General features: G+C 55.9%; 1 protein-coding gene across 4 annotated transcripts in view; it reads left to right on the plus strand.

Moving 5' to 3' along the window:
- Eipr1 (EARP complex and GARP complex interacting protein 1) overlaps positions 1–19,390 on the plus strand; it is a 104,750-nt gene extending 85,360 nt beyond the window's left edge. For 3 of the 4 annotated variants that reach the window (XM_048804889.1, XM_048804890.1, XM_048804888.1), the window contains 4 exons: positions 1,532–1,631; positions 15,318–15,485; positions 16,850–17,017; positions 18,886–19,390. In XM_048804889.1, the coding sequence (XP_048660846.1) occupies positions 1,532–1,631; positions 15,318–15,485; positions 16,850–17,017; positions 18,886–19,060 (611 nt within the window). In that variant the 3' untranslated portion in view covers positions 19,061–19,390. Of the gene's footprint in view, positions 1–469; positions 631–1,531; positions 1,632–12,767; positions 12,905–15,317; positions 15,486–16,849; positions 17,018–18,885 lie in introns of those variants that run through there. The other variant, XM_048804891.1, reaches the window with a different exon arrangement.
- Positions 19,391–19,645: the final 255 nt, after the last annotated feature.

Here is a 19,645-nt window from a genome sequence, read left to right on the forward strand (position 1 = left end):
CTTGGCTCTTCCCTCTCGGCACCTTGGCCTGGCTGGGGTGCTCCAGCTCCCAGGCTCTGGTGACGAAGTCTAGGTTGTGGTCTTGCCTTTGTCGCCCCAGTCCATGTGGACAGGGATATACCTGAGGTACAAGCTGTGGCCAGGGATGGTCAGTCAGGCCGGCTTCATCGCCCAGCTGCGTGGAAGGGGTCAAGGGGGCCACGCATTACCGTGCCCAGGGCAGGGCTGTGCCCTCCATCCTCCTTCCCCAGGCTGCGTTGCCCTTGCTCTCTGCGTGGAGGAACCCCTTCAGATCCAGCCCCCAGCACCTACCCGAGCAGGAACGCGTTATCAGCCGGGTCCTCCCCGTCCTTCCTGGGCGGTGCTTCAGCTCCCTCCACTGTGGGGCGTTCCCGTTGCTGGGAGAGCTGCGGGGCACTGTGCCTGCTGTGCGGAGGTTCCTCCCAGCCTGGGCCTGTGCTCCTCAGCTGTGGACGGTGTTGTGCTGAGGAGCAGGGAGCTCCACCGGCATCCGCTGGCTCCGTGACCGCAGAAGGCTGCTCCTGGGGCGCCCCAGCCCATCGAGGCGTGTGCCCTTGATGAGAGAACATCGCCTCAGCTCAGACTGCATGGAATGAAACTATTTTTCTTGTGAGCTCTTTAAGGATTTCTTCCAGGAAGACAGAAACCTACGTTTGTGACTGAATTGAGATTTTTTTCTATCTCTTTATGGCTTTCACCACAGAGATAGGATTTGGGGCCCCTTGCGAACTATTCACATGTGCCTTGTGCTGGCTACGGTGGGCGTGCCTGCTGTGCCTGGGAAACCAGCTCTGCCTGCTCAGACGTGGAGGAAGGACTCCGCTCCCCAGGCAGCGCAGGCCTGGGCCTGGGCAGGCTGTGGTTCCCTGTCCACTCAGCGCTCAGCTCTGCCTCCTGTCCCCTGGGACTTTGCCTCTGCCTACAAAATCGCGGGCACCCTGTCCATAACAGCTTCTCCTCGTGGCTCCTCACAATGCTGCCCACCAGCATGGTTGGACCCTGACCTCGACTCCTTAGCCACTGGTGGACACTGGTGGGCTCGAGTTGGCTTAACTGCTGTGGGCACCCAGATGGTTGCCTCTCATGGTTCTAGATTCTGGAGGGCCAGCTCGGGCTGCCCCGTCAAGTTCTTGGCAGGACTGTCTTCCTGATTTGCAGAGGGTGCTGTCTTGCTTTGTCCTCCATGGCAGGGAGAGATGAGGTGAAATCTCTGGTATCTGTCCTTAAAAGGACTCTGATCTCCTCATGAGTGTCCAACCCTCATGGCCTCATCTAACCTGACTGCCTCCTAAGGGCCCCCTCTCCAAATACCGTCACACTCTGGGGGTCAGGGCTTCAGCATGAAGCACACGTTCAGTCCACTGAAGTGAGACCACAGGGGGCATCGGATGGTGACTTCCAGTGACTGGGCTGCGTGGGGCTGCCAGAGTGTGAAGGATGTGAGTGGAATCTCTGAGCCACAGGTCCCGTGTCTCCAGGGTCCACATTAACATGGTTCCTCTCCTTCCAGTGTCACCTGGGAGCCGATGGGAGATGGGAAGAAGGTCATCTCCCTGGCCGACAACCAGCTGCTGCTGTGGGACCTGCAGGAGAGCTCCAGGCAGGCTGTGGTAAGGCAGCGCGGGGGGCTTCCCTGGGCGCTGGGTCTGCAAGTGACTAGAGGCCAAACTCAGAACAGACTTTTCAATTTACTTATGTTTAGCATTTGGACATTAATTATGAGGTAATTAATGAATGGACCAAGTCATCAATCAAAGAGCTAAGTGATGGGTCTTTTTCTTTTTAGGATACATGACTGTCGAGTGTTTTTAACATGTTACACATACATGGAGCATAACTTGTTCTCATTAGGATCAGTTCTGTGGTTGCACATGATGTGGAGTCACCCTGGTCATGTTTCCATATATGAACCAGGAAATTGACGTCCGGTTCATTCCACTGTCTTTCCTGTTCCCACCCCACTCCCTGCCCTTCACAGGGTGAGAGCTGGAGCCATGGGAGACCTCAGAGTTGATAGAGACCCTGTGCCCCTATGTGCCAGAGGCGTGGCACATCCAGGGCTGCCCTGGGTGGGTTTAGGTGAAACTGAGTAAAACGCATTTTAATGTTGGAACAGTTGTAAAGCATCAGCTTGAAGGTGTCGTCCACCTTTTGATGTGTTGGTGTGAGTTAAGGAAATGACTCCTGGCACTGTGGGAACCCGGTCTGCTTTCCTGGGTTCTTTTTGGATGTTTTGACTCCTAGAGTAAACATATAGTTTTCCATATTTGGTTCCTGAAAATTTCCACTTTTAAAATGCATTTTTACATGCATTTATAATATCAGAGCATTTGCTGATGTCAAAATAATTACTTTAGGAAAAAGAAAAGCCAAGAAACTTGAAGTGGTACCCTCATGCATGGCGAGCACTCCTGGGCCGAGGTCGACACCGAGCCGCAGGGCGTGGGGATTTCCTCAGTGAAGCCGCCTTGTATCTGTCTGTCCCCGTGCAGCTTACGCAGCCCTTTTCCCTCGTGGTGCCTTCCTGCTGTCACAAGTCCCCTTCCACCCTCTGGGCAAGAGCTGACCCTAGGAATAATTTGTCTCTCCTTGGCCTTGTCTTGGCTGCTGCAGACTTTCAGGGAGAGAATACCAGGCTTGCGGTGGGCTTTGGGGTAGCCTGGAGAGAGAGTGCGATTCCTGGTGATGAAGAGCCAAGTGGAGCTGGGTGAGGCCCCCAGCGCCTGAGTCTGTGCGTTGGGACTCTGCAGGGCCTTGCTCGCCCACCTCACTACCTGGGCTGTAGTCACGCGGTGGCCCCGGCTTCACGCCCCAGCTGTCTCTACGGGATTTCAGGATAGGGTGATTATTTTCTGCAGAGATCAATTTAGTTTTCTCTTCCCTTTTTTATCTGCTGTCAGCAGTTCTGTCAATATCCTTGGTGACCCTCCACCGTGGTGTGTAATACAGAAGCCTTCCATCGATCTCGGCCTCCTCACACCAGCTTCTCATTTTTTTTTTTTGTTTGAGGATATTGCCTTCTGTGGTAGAGCTAATCTTATGCTCACTGCATCATTACCTTTTGCAATTAAATTGGAGAGTCTTTGCCATTTATAATCATTAGCAGAACCCATGGGAGGCCCTGGAGTGGGAGGGCCCGTGGGGTCTGTGGACCCCAATGAAGACAGAAGGACCCCCCCCCACCCCGTTCCATTTGTGCCATTTGTCTCCAGGGTCCTGCAGCTGTCAGCAGCTGTGCACGTCGAGAGCTTCTGTCCAGGTGGCGGAGCAAAGAGCAGAACTCCCTGCGCCTCTTCCTTTTCATTTAGAAGCATAGGAGCCCCTAAAGACAGCCAAGAGTGCCGTCTGCAGGTGCCACGCCTCTCCAGGGACATGTGCTGTAAGCGATGTTCTGACCCGAGGTCTAAATGTGAGAGACTGCCTTCGTTTTTAAGTCCCGTCTCCTGGAATAGGGGTGCAGACTGGAAATATTTCCTCCCATTTTGGCGGTGATCTTTCTGTTGTTCTAGTTGGTCATTTCACTGGGCAAGTTTCTCATTTTTTAAAAGCGGTCTTTATTTTTTGGAAAGGTTCTAGGCTCACAGTGAAACTGAGTGGGTGAGAGGGATTTCCTGTGTCCGCCCACCCCACACGGAACGTCTCCCTGCCAGGAGCACCGCCACACCTGGTGCGTGGTCACGCTGGTGAGCCTCACACACACAGACGTGTCTTCTCTCCCGGAGTCACAGTTCCCACGGGGTCCTCTCAGGTTTGGATAGATGCAGGGCCATGCAGATCCTCCCGCTGTGGCACCATGCGGGTGGCCCGCTGCCCTGGGGATCCCAGGACCCGTCCATCACTCTCCCTCCTCTCTCTTCCCAGGCCCTTTACACTGCCAGCAGGGCTCTGCCTTCCCAGGAGGTCACAGGTGAAGTCCTTCAGTCCCTCAGGTCCGCTCTCCACTCAGCAGCGCTGCTCTCGGGCTCCCCGGCTCTTCAGTGCCGGGCAGCCTCTGTGTCTCACCCTGGAACCTGCCCACTGCCGGGAGACTTTCCACGTGGAAGGCGTTCCCTCCTCTTCACTGTCCCTTTGGCTTCAGGCTGAGAACTCTGTGACTGGCTTTGGACCTGAAGCTTTTCTTCTCTGACTTTTCGCAGGGGTTTTGTAGTTATGCGTCTTGCGACGTCGTGACCTGTTTTATGAAGGCGTGTATAGCAAGGTTCTGCACAGTGGTAGGAGTCACCTGGCAGGGTGTCGTGGCCTCCCCTGGCCGGGTGAAGGCAGAGGTCGGGGCTCCTGTGTGGCCTTCGCTGTCCCAGGTGGGCATGAGGTGCGTGCGTTCTGTTCCTCTTACCTGGCGGCTCCTTTCAGAGGGAGCACCTTTCCTTGGGGCCCCTTGATGTTTCCTGTGGTGGCTTCTTCAGCTCCAGTTCTGGGGCTCCTCGCGGCACCAGGCCCAGGCTGGCAGCCTCCACCTGGGAGTCATTTTGTGTGTTGTCGGGTGACAGGGTTCTCTGTGCCCATCGAGGAGGTGGAGAAGGTGCTGTCCTGCTCTTCAGCAGTCCACCTCCAGCTGCCCTCCTTGCCGTCTGCCGAGGTCAGCGTTGATGGTGTGGAAGCTCTGTTGTCTCACCCTAACGTCCCACGCTGGTGACTCCCTGCTGGGTGTGGGTGCTGTCCAGCCAGCCAGGGGCTGTCTGGTGATGGAAGCGAGCAGGTGGGGACAGGCCTGGGGCTGAGCTAGGCTGTCAGACCCGTTGTGTCCCCGCGTGCTGGGATGCCTAGGCGAGACTGACTAGTTAGCGAGCTCACTTGGGAGAGATAATCGATCCTTTTTCAATTAACTGTCATTCTTGACACTGCTGGTGTCACCCACCTGGGCTGAGGAACAGGCCTGGTAGTTGTCACTCACCCTGTCAGTGACGTGCCCTCCTTCAGAATGGAGGCGTGTGCATATGACCTGCTCTTCAAAGGTCAGTAATTCTGTGTTCTGTGAAGGTGAGTTTGATTGTTGGAGTGGAATCTGATAACCAAGATGGTTAACCAGGTCAGTGACGCTGCTGGTGGGAATGTGAAAGCTGGTGTCCCGGTGAGACTCAGAAAGGTATTCCAGAGTATTTGGAGCAGTGGCTGATGGTTGAGTAGATGTCGCCTCAGAGCTGCAAGTTTCAGGCAGCAGTCATTGAAATTTATGCTTTAGGATATCAGTCTTTAAAAACAGTTATCTTTAAGAAGATGTGCTGTTCAGTAACATACTATATTGCATAGCTTAATGTTGTAGTATGAGAGATAACTGTGTCTTGATTTCATAAATATTATTGATAACTAGTATCTTTTATAATGTTTCGGTTAAATTTTGAAACAGTATCTTTCAATGGCATAGGTCCCCAGCACCATATAAGACAAAACTAAAATCATTAAAACTTCCAAATGTTGGTGTCCAGCAAGAGTGTGCGGTGTTCCAGGCTCTCAAGAGGCTTCTTGCTGTGGTCAGGAGTAATTTACATGGCCTTGGGTCAGGGGCAGGTTACATGGCTTTGGGACCAAGTGTGTGGAAGGAGAGGGAACTGCCTGAGTCTGTGCCAGACAGCCCCCTGTGGGGCCAGCGACCCCCGCTGCTGGAGCCCTGGCCAAGGCGTGACTCCATCATTCCCTCCTTGCCCTGTGGCCCTGGGCTGGAGAACGTAGATGCTGCCTTTGACGTACAGTGTAGTTTTGCCAGAACAGTCTGGGACAGATATGGGCCAGAGGCCAAGGTGAAGGGCACAGAGGGCCTGGGACAGAGGGTCGGAAGGCAGCAAGAGCTCCTGGGGCCAGCACTGCACGGAGGGCTTCACAGCACAAGACTGTTTCTGCCATCCCTCATCAGGAGGACCCTGGGAGGTTGCCTGGAGTGGGGGGTGGACAGACAGACGGGTGGATGGTGGGTGGGTGGATGGATGGGTGATGGATTCCACACGTGGACGGAGTGGCTGTAACACACGACCTCCAAAGCTGGATTGCTGATGGTCACACAAAGAAAAGAAGGACAGAGCAAGAGATTGAGGTACCAAAAGCTGGCAGTGATACTTCATGACTAAATGGCTGTCCCCGAAGTCAGCAAGGGGTGATGATACTTAGGAATAAAGGGTACATCATACATGGCTGTACTCCAAGTTTCTTAAATCTTCCTGTTCTTCATGAAAGATCTCTCTCTCTCCTTTCCAAAGGATTGACTATAATTAGGTCCATCTCTCCAATAGGTCACTTGTGCCTTTTTTATATTCCAGTCACCTTGGTAAAATGTATGAATCTCTGTGTTTTGAGAGTGTAGAATCAAGATCCTGCCACATTTCTGGACCTGGGATAGAATTGTTTTCAGAAGCAGGTTGGATTTTGGTGTAGCAAAGGGAAGAACAAACAAAGCCCCCGTTATTTCTGATCCTCCTACAAGGAGAGTCCTTTTAGAAATAAATTGAAAGTGAATGGAAAGGACACCACGCTCCCTGCTGTCACAGAGCACCTGTGGGCCCAGGAGGCCTCTCCAGGCCCTCTGCCGGCTGGCTCTATAAGGCTAGCACCCGACTTTCTGGGGTAGTGCCCTTGTTGTGTGGGCCACCCAGCTCCCTGGGTTCTGTGTGTCCTGGGTTAGCCAATGTGCAGTGCCGCACTTCAGTGACCTTGGGCCACGTGATCCTGGCAGGGTACCACCTCTGTCCTTTCCCCAGGTCCCAAGTGCTACTGGCTTTGAAGCAGGAGCCCTGGCAGCAGCACCCTGCTGTGTGACCCCAGCTCTTGCCAGATGCTCTGCCTCTTTTGCTTTCATGTCCTGAAGGTGCAGCGTGCCTCAGGGACTCTCCAGTGAATTCTATCACCACCTTCAGACTGTGTGCTCCAAAGGACAGTGTCTGCCTTCTCCACGTCCCTTGCCCCAGGACCTCTCAGAGCTCCTCGGAGGGCTCCTTGGTGTTGGTTTAATCGAGTCAGCAGAAACGTCTGGGGCATGCACATGACACGTGCTCCTTGGGCCCTTGATGTCTGCTACCTAGCTTAATCCTCCCACCCTGCAGGGTGGACACTCAGGTGTCTCCTCTGTGCACGAGGCACAGGGGCCAGAGCCCCCAGCCTGAGACGGGGAAGGAGGTGCCTGTGCATGTCAGAGGTGCTCTTTCAGGTGGCCTTGTAAGTCGGCACTTAGGGTGCATGTGGCTGCAAACCCTGAGAAATGGCTCAAGTGAAGAGGAAGTTTTACTTGTTTATTTTTATTTTTTTAGTTGTAGATAGACATAATGATTTTATTTATTTTTATGCAGTGCTGAGGATCCAACCCAGTGCCTCACACATGCTAGGTAAGTGCTCTGCCACTGAGCCACAACCCAGCCCAGGAGGTTTTAGCATCTTATGTGGCCAGAAGCATGGAGGTACCGCAGCTCCAGGACTGGTGGATTCACACTCTGAGCAGTGTCCTCAGTGCTTTGCTGCTTCTGCTCTGTCATATGCACATCACTGCCACTTGTCATGGCTGCAAGGTGACTGCAGCCGTTCTAACCCTCACCTCCAGTCTTCCACAACACCAGTGAAGAGAAAGCCAGCTTCTGGGCAACTCTTTGTTAGGAGATCCTTTCTTGGAGGTGACTTTTATCAGCTGCCAGACACTGTCCACGTCGTGCCTCAGCTAATCACTGTGAAGGGAACAAGTCCATCATGCTTGACTTAGCCATCTCAGGCCCGAGGGTGGAAGCGGGGGTCAGGGTGGCCGGCCACAGCTGTGAGTGAGAAAGCCGCTTCTACCATGTGGTCAGGCTCCTGGGAGGCACCTGGGAGCATGTGAGGCTCTGGGCACCACAGCCCTGCTGCACCTTCCCTACCCTCCAGCAAGGAGCAGTAATGCTCACCTTCTCCTCTGGCCTGTGGTGTCCTCCATCTTGACCAGCAAGAACTCGGGAGCCGCTGTGGGCACGCTGTGCTCCTGGTCGCGCTCCTCTGCCTCTGTCTTCTGGTCCCCCTCCCCTCTGGTCCTGCTTGTGTGGTCATGCCTCTGTTGCTGTGTGGGGCTGCCACAGCACACACCGTCGTCCTCTCTGTTTCCATCTGGAATAGGGCCTGGCTCAGCAGGTGCTCCATGCAGCACTCGCTGGGTCCAGGAGAGGCTGCTGCCAAGCCCACCAGCGTGGCTCTCGGGGGACGCAGCTCCCCCAGGTGGACAAGGGCCTCGCCCCTGGGTACTCGCTGGCTGCTGGCCACAGAGAGCACCATGCGTGTTCCTTGTCTCACTGGGCGTCTTCCACATGCCCCCTGCGTCATTGGAGTCAGCATGACAGAGTCCAGGAGGCCTCATACTCTGGTCATCCAGATGCTGACTGGGGGCTGCTGTTCGGGGAGGGTCCACTCAGGCCATGAGGGTCAGGGTGGGTCCTGAGGCTGAGTTGGCTGTCGCCAGCCACAGCCTCTTCCACCCCTGCCTCCCGGTTTCCAGCCATCTCTGCTGCTGGCCATCTTCTAGACGTCCTGCTTTCCTGTCCTGCTTCATGGCTAGCCAAGCGCCCGTGCTTCCAGCCAGGTCTGTCCCCATCGGGCTCTCTGTTACACAGGCCTCTTCTCCAGGGATGGCTCGCTTCCTTGTGCCCCAATTTAAGTTCTGCTCAGCCTCTGCAGCCTTGTTGGTTCTAACCAATCCTCTTGTGCCTGGAGTCTCTGGACTCATGCTGTCATTATTCTCCCTGGCCTCCGCTACCTTGATCTCCCCTGGCCTCCCCCACCCTGGTCTCCCCTGGCCTCCCCCACCCTGGTCTCCCCTGGGCTCCCCCACTCTGGTTTCTCCTGGGCTCCCCCACTCTGGTCTCCCCTGGGCTCCCCCACTCTGGTCTCACTTTTCCTCGGTGGTCAGACAGTCGGTGTGAGGGGAGTGGCACTGTGGGCCGAGGAGTCACTCGGGGAGCACTGGTGGGGGGCTGCGTGGCTGACGGTTGCTTGCCGGCAGTTTGGTTCTTCCCCTAGTGCCGCATTGTTTCTGGGTCTGGAAGAGTCCTGGCTGCGTTGGAGCTGGGCCACTGCTCTGGAGCAGGGGCTGCTCGGCCTGGCTTTTTGGCTCCTGAGGCCTCCAGGCTAGAAGGGGAGGAGGTGCCGTGACAGGTGACTCCTGTGCCGTCCGCTGGGTGCTTGCTGGAGGCTGCGGCCACCCTGCTGTTCTCCAGGACACTCTGAACCAGCTGGTGCAGCTCACTGCGGAGCTGCTGGTCCCCATAGCAGTGCAACAGACGTTCAGTGGGTGGGGACAAGACCCAGGATTGATGAGCCAGACGGCAGCCAGCCCTGGTTGTCCTGCTGCTTCATCCCTTGCTTTGTTATTTATTGTTATTATCTTCACTCATTTGTTTTCTGTAACAGGGATTGAACCCAGGATGCTTAACTACTGAGCCACATTCCCAGCCATTTTTAATTTTTATTTTGAGACAGTCTTGCTAAGGTGCTTAGGTTCTCACCAAATTGCTGAGTCTGGCCTTGAACTTGGGATCCTCCTGCCTCAGCCTCCCAAGCCATTGGGATTATAGGCGTGCCTCTGCACCCAGCTCAATCTATTACTTTTTAACGTTTGTTGTCATCAACGGTGATCATTAACCTGGTAACCTCATCTTCAGAAAACTGAAATGACGCCTGTAAAATTTTGACCTTTTTTTTCCACCTAAAGGTGGGTGGGTACTGCAGAAAGAGCTCTTCATTTAAGTTGCTTGTGTGGAGGTTGAAGCTGAGCCCAGCTGGGCGTCGAGGAGCCCGGGCCACCTGTGTCTCTGTCATGGCAGCATGGCTTCTGGTGCTTCTGGTTTTCCTCTCTGGGCCACTGTGCCCCTCGTGGCTGTGGAAAGGAGCTGTTTTCATCTCCTCCCAGCTGTCTCCCCAGGACTGAGATTGCTGCCATCATCTTCCTCCGCCTGTGTGGCTGGTGATGGTGACACTCTCCTGGGCGTCACACTGCCCAGGGCCCCCTGCCCTCTAGCTGGGAATCAGCCCTGCTGCAGGGCTACCTGTGCCCAGCTCCTGCCTCGTCCCTGCTGGGCGTCTGCCAAGCAGTCTCAGCCTGTGGAGAGCTGAGCTTGCTCTCTGCAAAGGTCACACAAAGAAAGGGTCTGGTGGAGCCTGACAGGGAGAGGGAGGGGGCAGGACACACCACCACCATCTAGCGGAGCGCCTCTCTCAGCCCCTACACTCTCCGCCGCTGTCGCAGTGGGCCCCTGGCCTGCTGAGCCAGCCGACATCCTCCAGGAATTCTGGGGGAGCCCTGAGGCTCACTGTGCTCTTCCCGGGTGCCTAGTCAGTGACATGTCAAGACGGGTGCTCTGGGTACCTTTGCCTCCTGCCCTTGGATGTGAGGAAGCTGGGAGGGGGACTGGGAGGTGTGGAGAGGGCTGAGATGGCAGTGGGAGTGGTCTCTGTTGCTGGTTGTTCCTGACCTGCAGCCATCACCCTGCCCTGGACACTGAGTCGAGTTCCCTTTTTCTCAAGCTAGTCCGAGTTCAGTTTCTGAGCTGCTCTGTGGGCAGCTGGCATGCTAGGGAGAGTGCCCAGGACTGCTGGGTGACCTCTGCCTGTCCTTGTTCCAGCTCTTCTTCCCGACATCCCACGGGACCCTGACTCTTCCCCCACCTGCTGCGCCTGCTCTGGCCCTGCACCTCTGCACACATTGCGGCAGGTCCATTTCCATGAGTTCCATGTTCTGCTCCCTGAGAGTGACCACAGCGACCTGCTGCCTGGGCTCTCGCTTCCTCGCCATCTCAGCATGGGTGTCCCGCCCTTGCCCCAGACCCTGCTGTCCTCCTGTCAGTTCTGCCCGTGTTCCCTGTCCTCCTCACCCCCGTGCCTGCTGCCTGAGCCTCCCTGTCCTCCAGGACTTCTCTGTACCCTGGCGGCTGCTCCCGTTTGGCCCCTGGTCTGGCACCGCCAGTGCCTGCCAGGGCCCCTCCAGGGATGTGACGAGCACGTTTTGCACAGAACATAAACAGCCCCTTAGCTTTCTGTGGAGAGAGTCAATGGGTCACACATGGTGTGTAGGTCATGAGTTGCCAAGTCTCAGACTCCTCATTTAATGTGCAGGAGAGTGGGCTGGGGGAGGATTTCCTGGGACAAAGAGGACAGCTCCGAGCAGAGAGCAGGTCCTGCAGGGTGAGGGAGGGTCTCACTGGAGGGCTGCTGGAGTCAGCTGGAGGGCTGCTGGTCTCTCAGCTGGGCCATCTCCCTGGTGAGCAGTGGGGGCCCTTTCCCAGATTCCCCTAGAGGGCCTCAGAGCAGGAGTTCTGGGTGGGAGGGGCGCCCTGCTCATCGTCCTTAGGTCATGGTCTGAGGCCGTGGCTGCTCCTGGGGCTCGCCACGTCTGCCTCCTATTCTCTGCTGGGTCCTTACTGCCTGCCCGCTCTGCCAGTCCTGTCACCTGCCCTTGGACCTCTCACCCCAGGCTCTCAGTCATGGTCATTCTGGGCCAGACCTGCCCCTCCCCACTAGGCCTCAGCTCTGTGAATCCCTCAGTGGCCCCATGTCTGTCCCAGGACCAGGCCAGGACTGTTAGGTGCTCCAGCCTTTCCAGTCTCTTTCTTCAAGGTTGGGCACAGGCTCAGAAGCGCCCAGAGGACAGTCCACTCACCCCAGGATGCTGGAGGCCTCAGCTGGGAGGGAAAGGAGGTCTTAGCCTGTGTGGTCTGAACTGTTAAGTCCTCAGCTTTGGGCAGGTGGGGACCTTTCTGTCCCTTTAGGAGCCTGTCTTTCCCATCCTTTGCTCTAGCCAACCTGCTACCCAGTGCTGGGGTTTCTGATTAAATCGTGGCTCGAGCAGTAAGTCCAGGCCTGTTCATCTCTTGAGTCTGGACACTTACACTGCCCTTGCTCAACAAAGCCCTCGATGAACACCCATCAGTCCCCAGGACTGTCGCTGGGCCTCTCTGCCTCTCCAGGGCCTTTGTCCAGGGCTGCCACAGCCTGGCCTGCCTCCCTGGATGCTTGGCCACCTGGCTGCTCAGAGGGCTCTAGAGCACTGTTGTGGAACGCTTAGGTGAATTAACCAATGGAGAGCTTGTGTACGCTGGGGACAGCTTGGGGTGGGATAGAGCGTACCCCCAAGGCAGGCCTGCAGCCTCTACCCTCAGAAGTCACTGTGAGTGAGAGTAGGCCACCCAGACCCCACATGGAAATAATGGTATAGCCAGGGTGAGTCCTTTGTGCATGCCGTCCCTGGTGCATGGGAGGTGGGATCGGGAGGAAGCTCTTCCCTCAGGTCTTGCAACTAACTGGGTCTTGCCTCCTCTCTGCCCGGAGGAAGCTTCAGCCCCAAGAGACTGTTCCTAATGAGTCTCAGGTCTGTCGATGCTTAGCCTCTGCATGAGCATTTTGGTCCTCACAAGAAAGGATGGAGAGGGAGCTGATTAAGTCGGGGGTTTCCCTTTGTTTCTCCAGAGCTGCTCCTGTGGACTCCACTTACCTTGTCTGTCTTGGGGGAAGCCAGACGTTTGAGTGATGCCATGTTGTTTTGTTCAAGTTCGAGCTGGTTCACTTTTAATCACACATTTGCAGGTCCTCTGTGATAGAGGTCTATTAATATGCTTTCTATTTTTTGCTGTGCTCAGTTTTCTAGTTTTTTCCCCCAAATGAGGTTCAAACATTCATGCCTTTTAAAGGAAGAAGACAAAGAGAGCCTTCCTAATTGTTCTGATGGTTACTTTCCCTAAATCCTGAGTATCGGATGCCCTCTTGAGTTTTCGTGAACAGGGTTCAGATTTCTCTCCTCCTCTTTCTGGCACCCCCAGCTGGCCAGCTCGGCGTCCCTGGAAGGGAAAGGACAGCTGAAGTTCACCTCGGGGCGTTGGAGCCCGCATCACAACTGCACCCAGGTGGCCACAGCCAGCGACACCACCCTCCGAGGCTGGGACACGCGTAGCATGAGGTCAGTGACGGGTGCGTGTGCCTGTCCCTGTGTCTTCCTCCCTTGCCTCTTCCCTGGATGGCAGAGGTGATTAGAAGCCAGGTGCATTTGGGGGCACGTGGTCTGTCTTTATGCCATTTTTGCAGGCTAATCACAAAATCATCTCCCCAAGTTAAGCCAGAGTGTGTGTGCATGGGGCCCTGTGCCTTGGCTGGCTGTGCTGTCCCGGTTGCTGTCCCTGCTTGTGCAGTTCACGGTGCCACCAGGCTTTGTGATGGGGCTACGGTGCTCTGCCTCACGATGAGCCCCTGAGGGCTGGCGATGGCCGCCCTGCTCCAGCCTCCCTCCAGGACTTGGCTTTGACCGCTGCTGTGCTTTCAAGAGACATACCTGTCGGGTACTCATATTTTGTCATTTAAGTAATTATGTGCAACAACCAGCAGTTCTAATGGAACAAACAAGAGCGATTTTTCTGTTCCAGTTGTGATTTTGATAGGCAAAGGAGTGATGGTGGGATGTCTGTTGCCATGGCAACAGGAGCTGCACAAGCTTTTTTAAGATGCAGTTTATCCCCTTGGCACACCATAATTTATCACTGCGCCGAAGAGACGGATGTCATGCAGTAACTCGTGCTGCTTCCGGGGAGGGGGGCACACCTTTAAGTTCAATCCCAAGGCCTCTGAAGACCCAGGGGCTGCAAGTGGCCAGAGGCTGCTCCTGTTCTTGCACATCCCTGCACCCAGGGCTGCTGTGGTGGGGAGCTGTGGCCAGACCTCGGGAGCTGCTCTCCATGGCCTGTGGTCCCCTCCCCCTGCCCACTGCTCTGCGAAGGACCTGACAAGGAACTGAAAGATGACACGTGGGCCCAGCTAGAGTCGGCCCCAGTGGGCGCACCCCACTGTCACCTCCCTACGCCTGCTGCCTCTCTGGCCAGGAGGTGGCTCCTGCAGGAAGCAGGAACACAGCAAGGAGCCATTCTGCTGTCTGTTAGCCTCTCTTTTATATCGGCTTCAGTTTTTATCTTGCCGCGGTGCCTGTGGCATTTCTTCTAGAATGCGCCATGTTTGTATGTCAAAGTCACTGCCACTAGAGCATGCCGTGGCCCTGCAGTTGGTAATTAGTGCACTGTGATCACCCACCAGCTCCCTGGGATGTGCCAGTTTTTAATTTTATACCTGTGTCTGTTTCACCTGAAAACTCACAAAGATTGGGGTTTCTTACTTTTACAAAAAACAATGTTAAGATATCGAAAAGGTGCGGGATATAAAAACCAGCTCAAGATTTAAAACAGCTTAGGGCCAGCGTGGGAGTGAAGGGGCCGAGCTGGTCTGCATCAGGGAGCAGGGTAGAGCGACTGTCCTCTGACCCGCGAGGCATGGTTGCAAGGTGCTGGTAGCCCCACTGGTGCCACAGGGAGCGAGGATGTCAAAGGTGGCAGGAGAGGCTGCCGTGCCACCAATGGGGAAGCCAGCAGAGCGCTGTGCACAGGGAGAGCAGGGCAGCACGGGCGAGCGCACAGGCCTCTTGGGCCAGTCCAGTCTCACTGGAAGGCAGCCGGCAGCAGGAGGTATGGGATCAGGTTAGGGGTGCTTGTGTACCTGGGCACCCGTGTGTAGGGGACCTGTGCATGTGCATGCCCAGGTATAGGAGTGTGTGTGTGTGTGTGTGTGTGTGTGTGTGTGTGTGTGTGTGTATCTGTTGCATAAACAACACACACAAAAGCAAACGTGCACACACACTCATATGTGGACGCTCCTATGTGGACACTCCTATATGGACGCTCCTATATGGACACGCCCTTTCACACCTATTCCCTTGTCCCTGCCTTCAGAACAAGCAGATCCCACTGGCCATGTGGTGATGAGATCCCAAGGGGTGTGGGCCAGCCCACCTCCCTCGATTCTCTCCAGGCCTCCCAGGGCTTTCCTGCTCTCGCTACGTGGCTCCCAACACCAGCCACACATTTGCTTTCTTCCACTGCCATTTGTTTCCTTTCCTTTCCTTTCCTTTCCTTCCCTTCCTCCCTCTTGTATCCTTCCAGAACTTGCCGGGTGTCCTTCCACAGGCCGGCTTCAGCTCTCGCCGGCAATGTGGTCCCCCAGCCTCTCTCCTCCAGACACCAGGCTTCCTCTGTGGTAGCTGTGATCCCACATTGTTCCCCAGCTCAGGGGGATCACAAACACACCCTGGGGCACTTGGCTGCCTTCTGCCCTCAGAGGCTCCTGGTGCCCTGTGCCCTCCTCGTGCAGGTGAGGATTGTAGAGGGGACCCAGGCGCCCCAGGCTGAGATTCCCCTGCTCAGCTGCTGGCAGCGGGGAGGGCCGTACCCTTGGCAGGGGGGCTTGGAGGGCCCTGGAGACAGGTGTGCCTGCGACTCGGCAGCTCTCCGTCACCCATTAAACGTTCTCATGTGCTATTCTTTTTCCTCTCTCAGCCAGATATACTGCATCGAGAATGCCCACGGACAGCTAGTGCGCGACCTCGACTTCAACCCTAATAAGCAGTACTACCTGGCAAGCTGTGGGGATGACTGCAAGGTGAAGTTCTGGGACACCAGGAACGTCACGGAGCCGGTGAAGACCCTGGAGGAACACTCCCACTGGTACTGTGGCTCGCATCCGCTTGAGGGAAAGGGGACTGTATAATTTATTTTGCTAATTACTTTACCATTTGGAGAGGCACAAACCAGCTTAGTTTGTACTGCTGTGAATCATTCAATCAACCCAGTTTTATTTTTCCTAAAGAAGCACTAATTTCAAATCTGAGTGTTTGTGATTTATAAGCGTAGGAAAAGAAGAAAAACATGGGATCCTGTTTTCCCTTGAACAGTGCTGGTTCAAATCTGCAAAAGTAAACGTGCACAGATGTTCACGCAGCATTGTTTGCAATGCATGAAAACTGGAAGCGACCCAAATGTCCATCAGAGGGGATTGGTTAAGTAAATTAGGTGACATCCGTGCAGCGGAGATTATGCAGCTGTCAGAAAGAATGAGGAATATCTGCATGTGTATGGATGTGGAAGGGTGCCCAGGATCATTCGTTCTCTCTCAAATATTATTTGAATGTTTGCCATATGCTGGGTACTTTCTGCTAAGTGTGTAAAAGGATCAAGACATGGAATAGTACACAGCATGAACCCATCCTTTAAAATTCAGAAGTGTGTGCACGGAGGAGGGTGGAGGACAGGGCTGGAAGGGTGGCGGCCCTCGCAGGGAGCCTGCCCTGGCACTGGGCGCCCTGGGGTCTTTGCTTCCCACAGCTGTGTCTCTGGTGGGTGAATTATTTGTCAGAAGCGATATTGTTTCTGCAGTGGGAACATTTTAAAGCCCTAGAGGACTCATGTGCCATTTTGAGAAATTCAGTGAATGGCCTATAATTTGCTGCAACCTGAGCAGAGAGCCAGGGAGTGCCTGCCACACGGGGCACCTCCACATGCCAGCTGTGACACACTCTGTGCCTGGGCCCGCGTCCCACTGTGAGCAGCACCACAGAGACCAGGCTCATCATACTGCAGGGCCTATGTCAGGAGGACACACCCCACCACTGTCCCTGGTCCTCGGGGGTGCCAAGGCCCTTATCCTGGGCCCATGGCAGCCAGCGTTACCCGAAAGATGTCCCAGGGCTTTGTTTGATGGTACAGGTTGTCGCTAATTCATGTGTCACTTCTGGGGAGGGGGTTTTTGTTTGGGATCTGTAGAAAGCCTGTCTGAAACCCTGAGTAATAAGCCTCTCCCTCCACAGGGGGAAGCTGACATTTGGTCTTTCTCATCTCTGTTTGTGAGGACTTAGGAGAATATTTTAGAGCAGCATATGGTAGGCCTAACCCCTTGCTTAGGAGCCCTGCCTTCAGCCCAGGAGGTGGGGGGTCAGATACCCAGGGACACTCAACATGACTCAGCCCCACCAGGCCAGGGCCTCTGAGGGCATCAAGTCAGGACAGCTCAGCAGCTGCTGTGCCCTTTTCAGGGTGTGGAGCGTCCGCTACAACCACTCTCATGACCAGCTGGTTCTCACCGGCAGCAGTGACAGCAGAGTCATCCTGTCCAACATGGTGTCCATCTCCTCCGAGCCCTTCGGCCACCTGGTGGATGACGACGATGTCAGTGACCCGGAGGAGCACCATGCAGATGAGAAGTAAGGACCACTGACTGCAGGGCGGCTCTTGTCTGTGCTCACACGCAGTCCTGGGTCTGGGAGCTTCCATGGAAAGTGCCCTGTGCATGGTTAAGGTACCCCGTCTTCCCAGCAGTGCAGGATGAATTCCAGGGTACCTGGCCCCGAGACAGCTCTGTGGTGGTGTTAGAATGTGCCCCAGGGCATATCTTCCTGTGTTCTTCACGAATGCCACCTACAAAACCTGAATGAATTTGATGCTCTCCAGGAGTGAGCATGGCAGTGATGTGACCTGGTGTTCCCGGGCCTCCGGGTGCTCGCTGTGGAGACTCGAGCATGGACTGTGTGCTCTCCACCCTCAGCCCGTGTCGGGCTGGAGTCCAGACACACCTCTGGGGCACAGAGCTAGGTCCTGGTTGGCCCTGGGTGTTGCTCACAATGGGGAAGTTGTGCGCGCGTATCAGCGCTCCATTGCCCTGTGGCTGGGAGACGGCTAGGGCAGCCCCCTGTCCCAGGGCTCACATCCCTTGTGACTTGTCCCCTAGGGTCACTCGTAGCTAGTGACAGCAGGGCTCCCAGTGTGAGCCAAGCATGCTGCTCCTTTCTCCAGTCTGTGTAGGTCCCTTTCCACCTGCAACAGCCTCCCTCTCCCTCCAGATCAGTGGAGCAAGGCCTAGCAACCACAGAGGCCCATGCCTCCGACTCCAGAGGAGGAGGTTCTGGAATAAAACCAGTGGCTGTGGGCAATGCTGTCTGTCAATCAAATAATAGAAACAGGGCCAGCGAAAGGACTTGTGAGCACACGCCTGGTTCCAACCCCTCCTTTGCCATGTGCCATGAGGACTTGGACATGTGGATTTGGCTTCCTCCCAGGCTGTCTGCAGCCATTCACATGTCCTCTCTGTTGGGGAAAGCTGATTGTCCCCTCAGTAGGCCATGTGAACAATGTGTGAGCTACTCACACATGTGACCAGTGTGTGAGCAGCTTCAGGGAGGAAGCACTTGTGGTCGGCAGGTACCCTCCTTCCATCTTGATGCCTTTAAATCAAGGAGAGAGAAGTCCCTGTGGGGGGTTATACTTGGTGTTTGTCACAACATGTCTGTTGACCATTGGAAAGTCCACTATCTGGGAAGGCCAGAGCTTAGGGATACCCATAGCCTCTCAAAGCCTACTTCCAGAGTGGGGGCTTTGGGGTCCTAGGTTTGTCTCGTTGTGGGATAAAGTATTGCTGAGAGACAGACAGGCCCTGGACTAGGGTATGAGTGGAGGGGACTTCCTGTGGTGGTGGGAAGGAGAGCGCCAAGCACCTGTGCCTGCTGCCGGCCCTCCGTGAGCACAGGCCGGAGGCCCCTGCTGCTCATGCCTGCAGGTGCTGACCCCACCCGTCATCCTAGCATGAGATTGTTGGGCAGGCCTCTAGGCCTGAGCTGACTCTCCTCCAAGGAGGTGCAGAGGTGGTCTGCTGTTTGGCACACGACACCCTCTGCTCAGGGACGCTGGCAGGGCCCTCGTGCTGCCTGACCTCTCTGCAGCAGGGGAGTAGGGCAGATGCTCCCAGCTCAGTTCCTGGAGATCTGATGCGACGCTCTCCTCAGTCATGGGGACCGCTTCCCCAGCACTGCTCTGAGCCAGGAGACCCTTGCACTGACAGCACCTCACCCAGGCACCCACAGCACTGAGGACCAGGGGGCTGCTGTGCTGCAGGTGTCCTTGATGCCCACAGGTCACTGACGTCCTTTCCCCACAACCAGTGAGGGACCACACACTGGGCTCAGCCAGGCCGTGTGGGCTTCCCGTGGTTTGGATGAGAGACCGGCTCCCTATGGGATCCCTCCTGTCCTCTGCTGCCCTTGGGCCTGGCTCACAGCTCTTCTCTGTTGGGTTGCAGAAGCAAGGAGCCCCTGCAGGACAACGTCATCGCCACGTACGAGGAGCATGAGGACAGTGTGTACGCTGTGGACTGGTCCTCAGCTGACCCGTGGCTGTTTGCCTCCCTGAGCTACGATGGCAGGCTGGTCATCAACAGGGTCCCCAGGGCGCTGAAATACCACATACTGCTCTAGCGCCCGGCCCTCTCTGTCCTTCCTCTCACAGTCTCCGACACTGGTCGCTGTTGGAGTGAGTCCTTTCCAGGCGGCTCCCGCCCTGGGAGCCCAACCTTGCCTTCTCACAGGAGCCCTTCTGGGGTGCGGAGGAGCTACTGCCAGCGGCACCCGTCCTCCTCCGCAGGGTGGCTGTGGTGGCTGGGAGTGTCGGGCGCCAGCTGCGGCCCACTCGCTTTGCTTCCTGCCTTGTGGGTGAGGGGAGACTCTGCACACCTGGTCCTGTCCGCACCCTGCTGAGGGCCATCTTCCCCTGAGACTTCCAGTGAAATAAAGTCAGTGGGGACTCTGCAGGCTGGTTCCTCCTTTCAGGCTCTGCCCTCCTGGCCACATCACACGGGGCTGCTTGTTTCCCGTCCCAACCCAAAAAAGGCAGGTGCGTAGAGGGGCAGCGCCTTGGGGCTGGGGCCAGCAGGACCCACGTCTCTCTCCGGCCGAGCGCCCTTCGGCCTCTGTGCCTGCCCTGCTCTGCTCACCATTCAGGCTGTGTCCAGCTTGCCTTGTGCTGTGGGGGCCGCAGCTGTGTGTCTTCCCCTGGCAGCCCAG

This window comes from Marmota marmota, unplaced genomic scaffold, assembly GCF_001458135.2.
Source record: "Marmota marmota marmota unplaced genomic scaffold, marMar, whole genome shotgun sequence".
Taxonomy (NCBI): domain Eukaryota; kingdom Metazoa; phylum Chordata; class Mammalia; order Rodentia; family Sciuridae; genus Marmota; species Marmota marmota.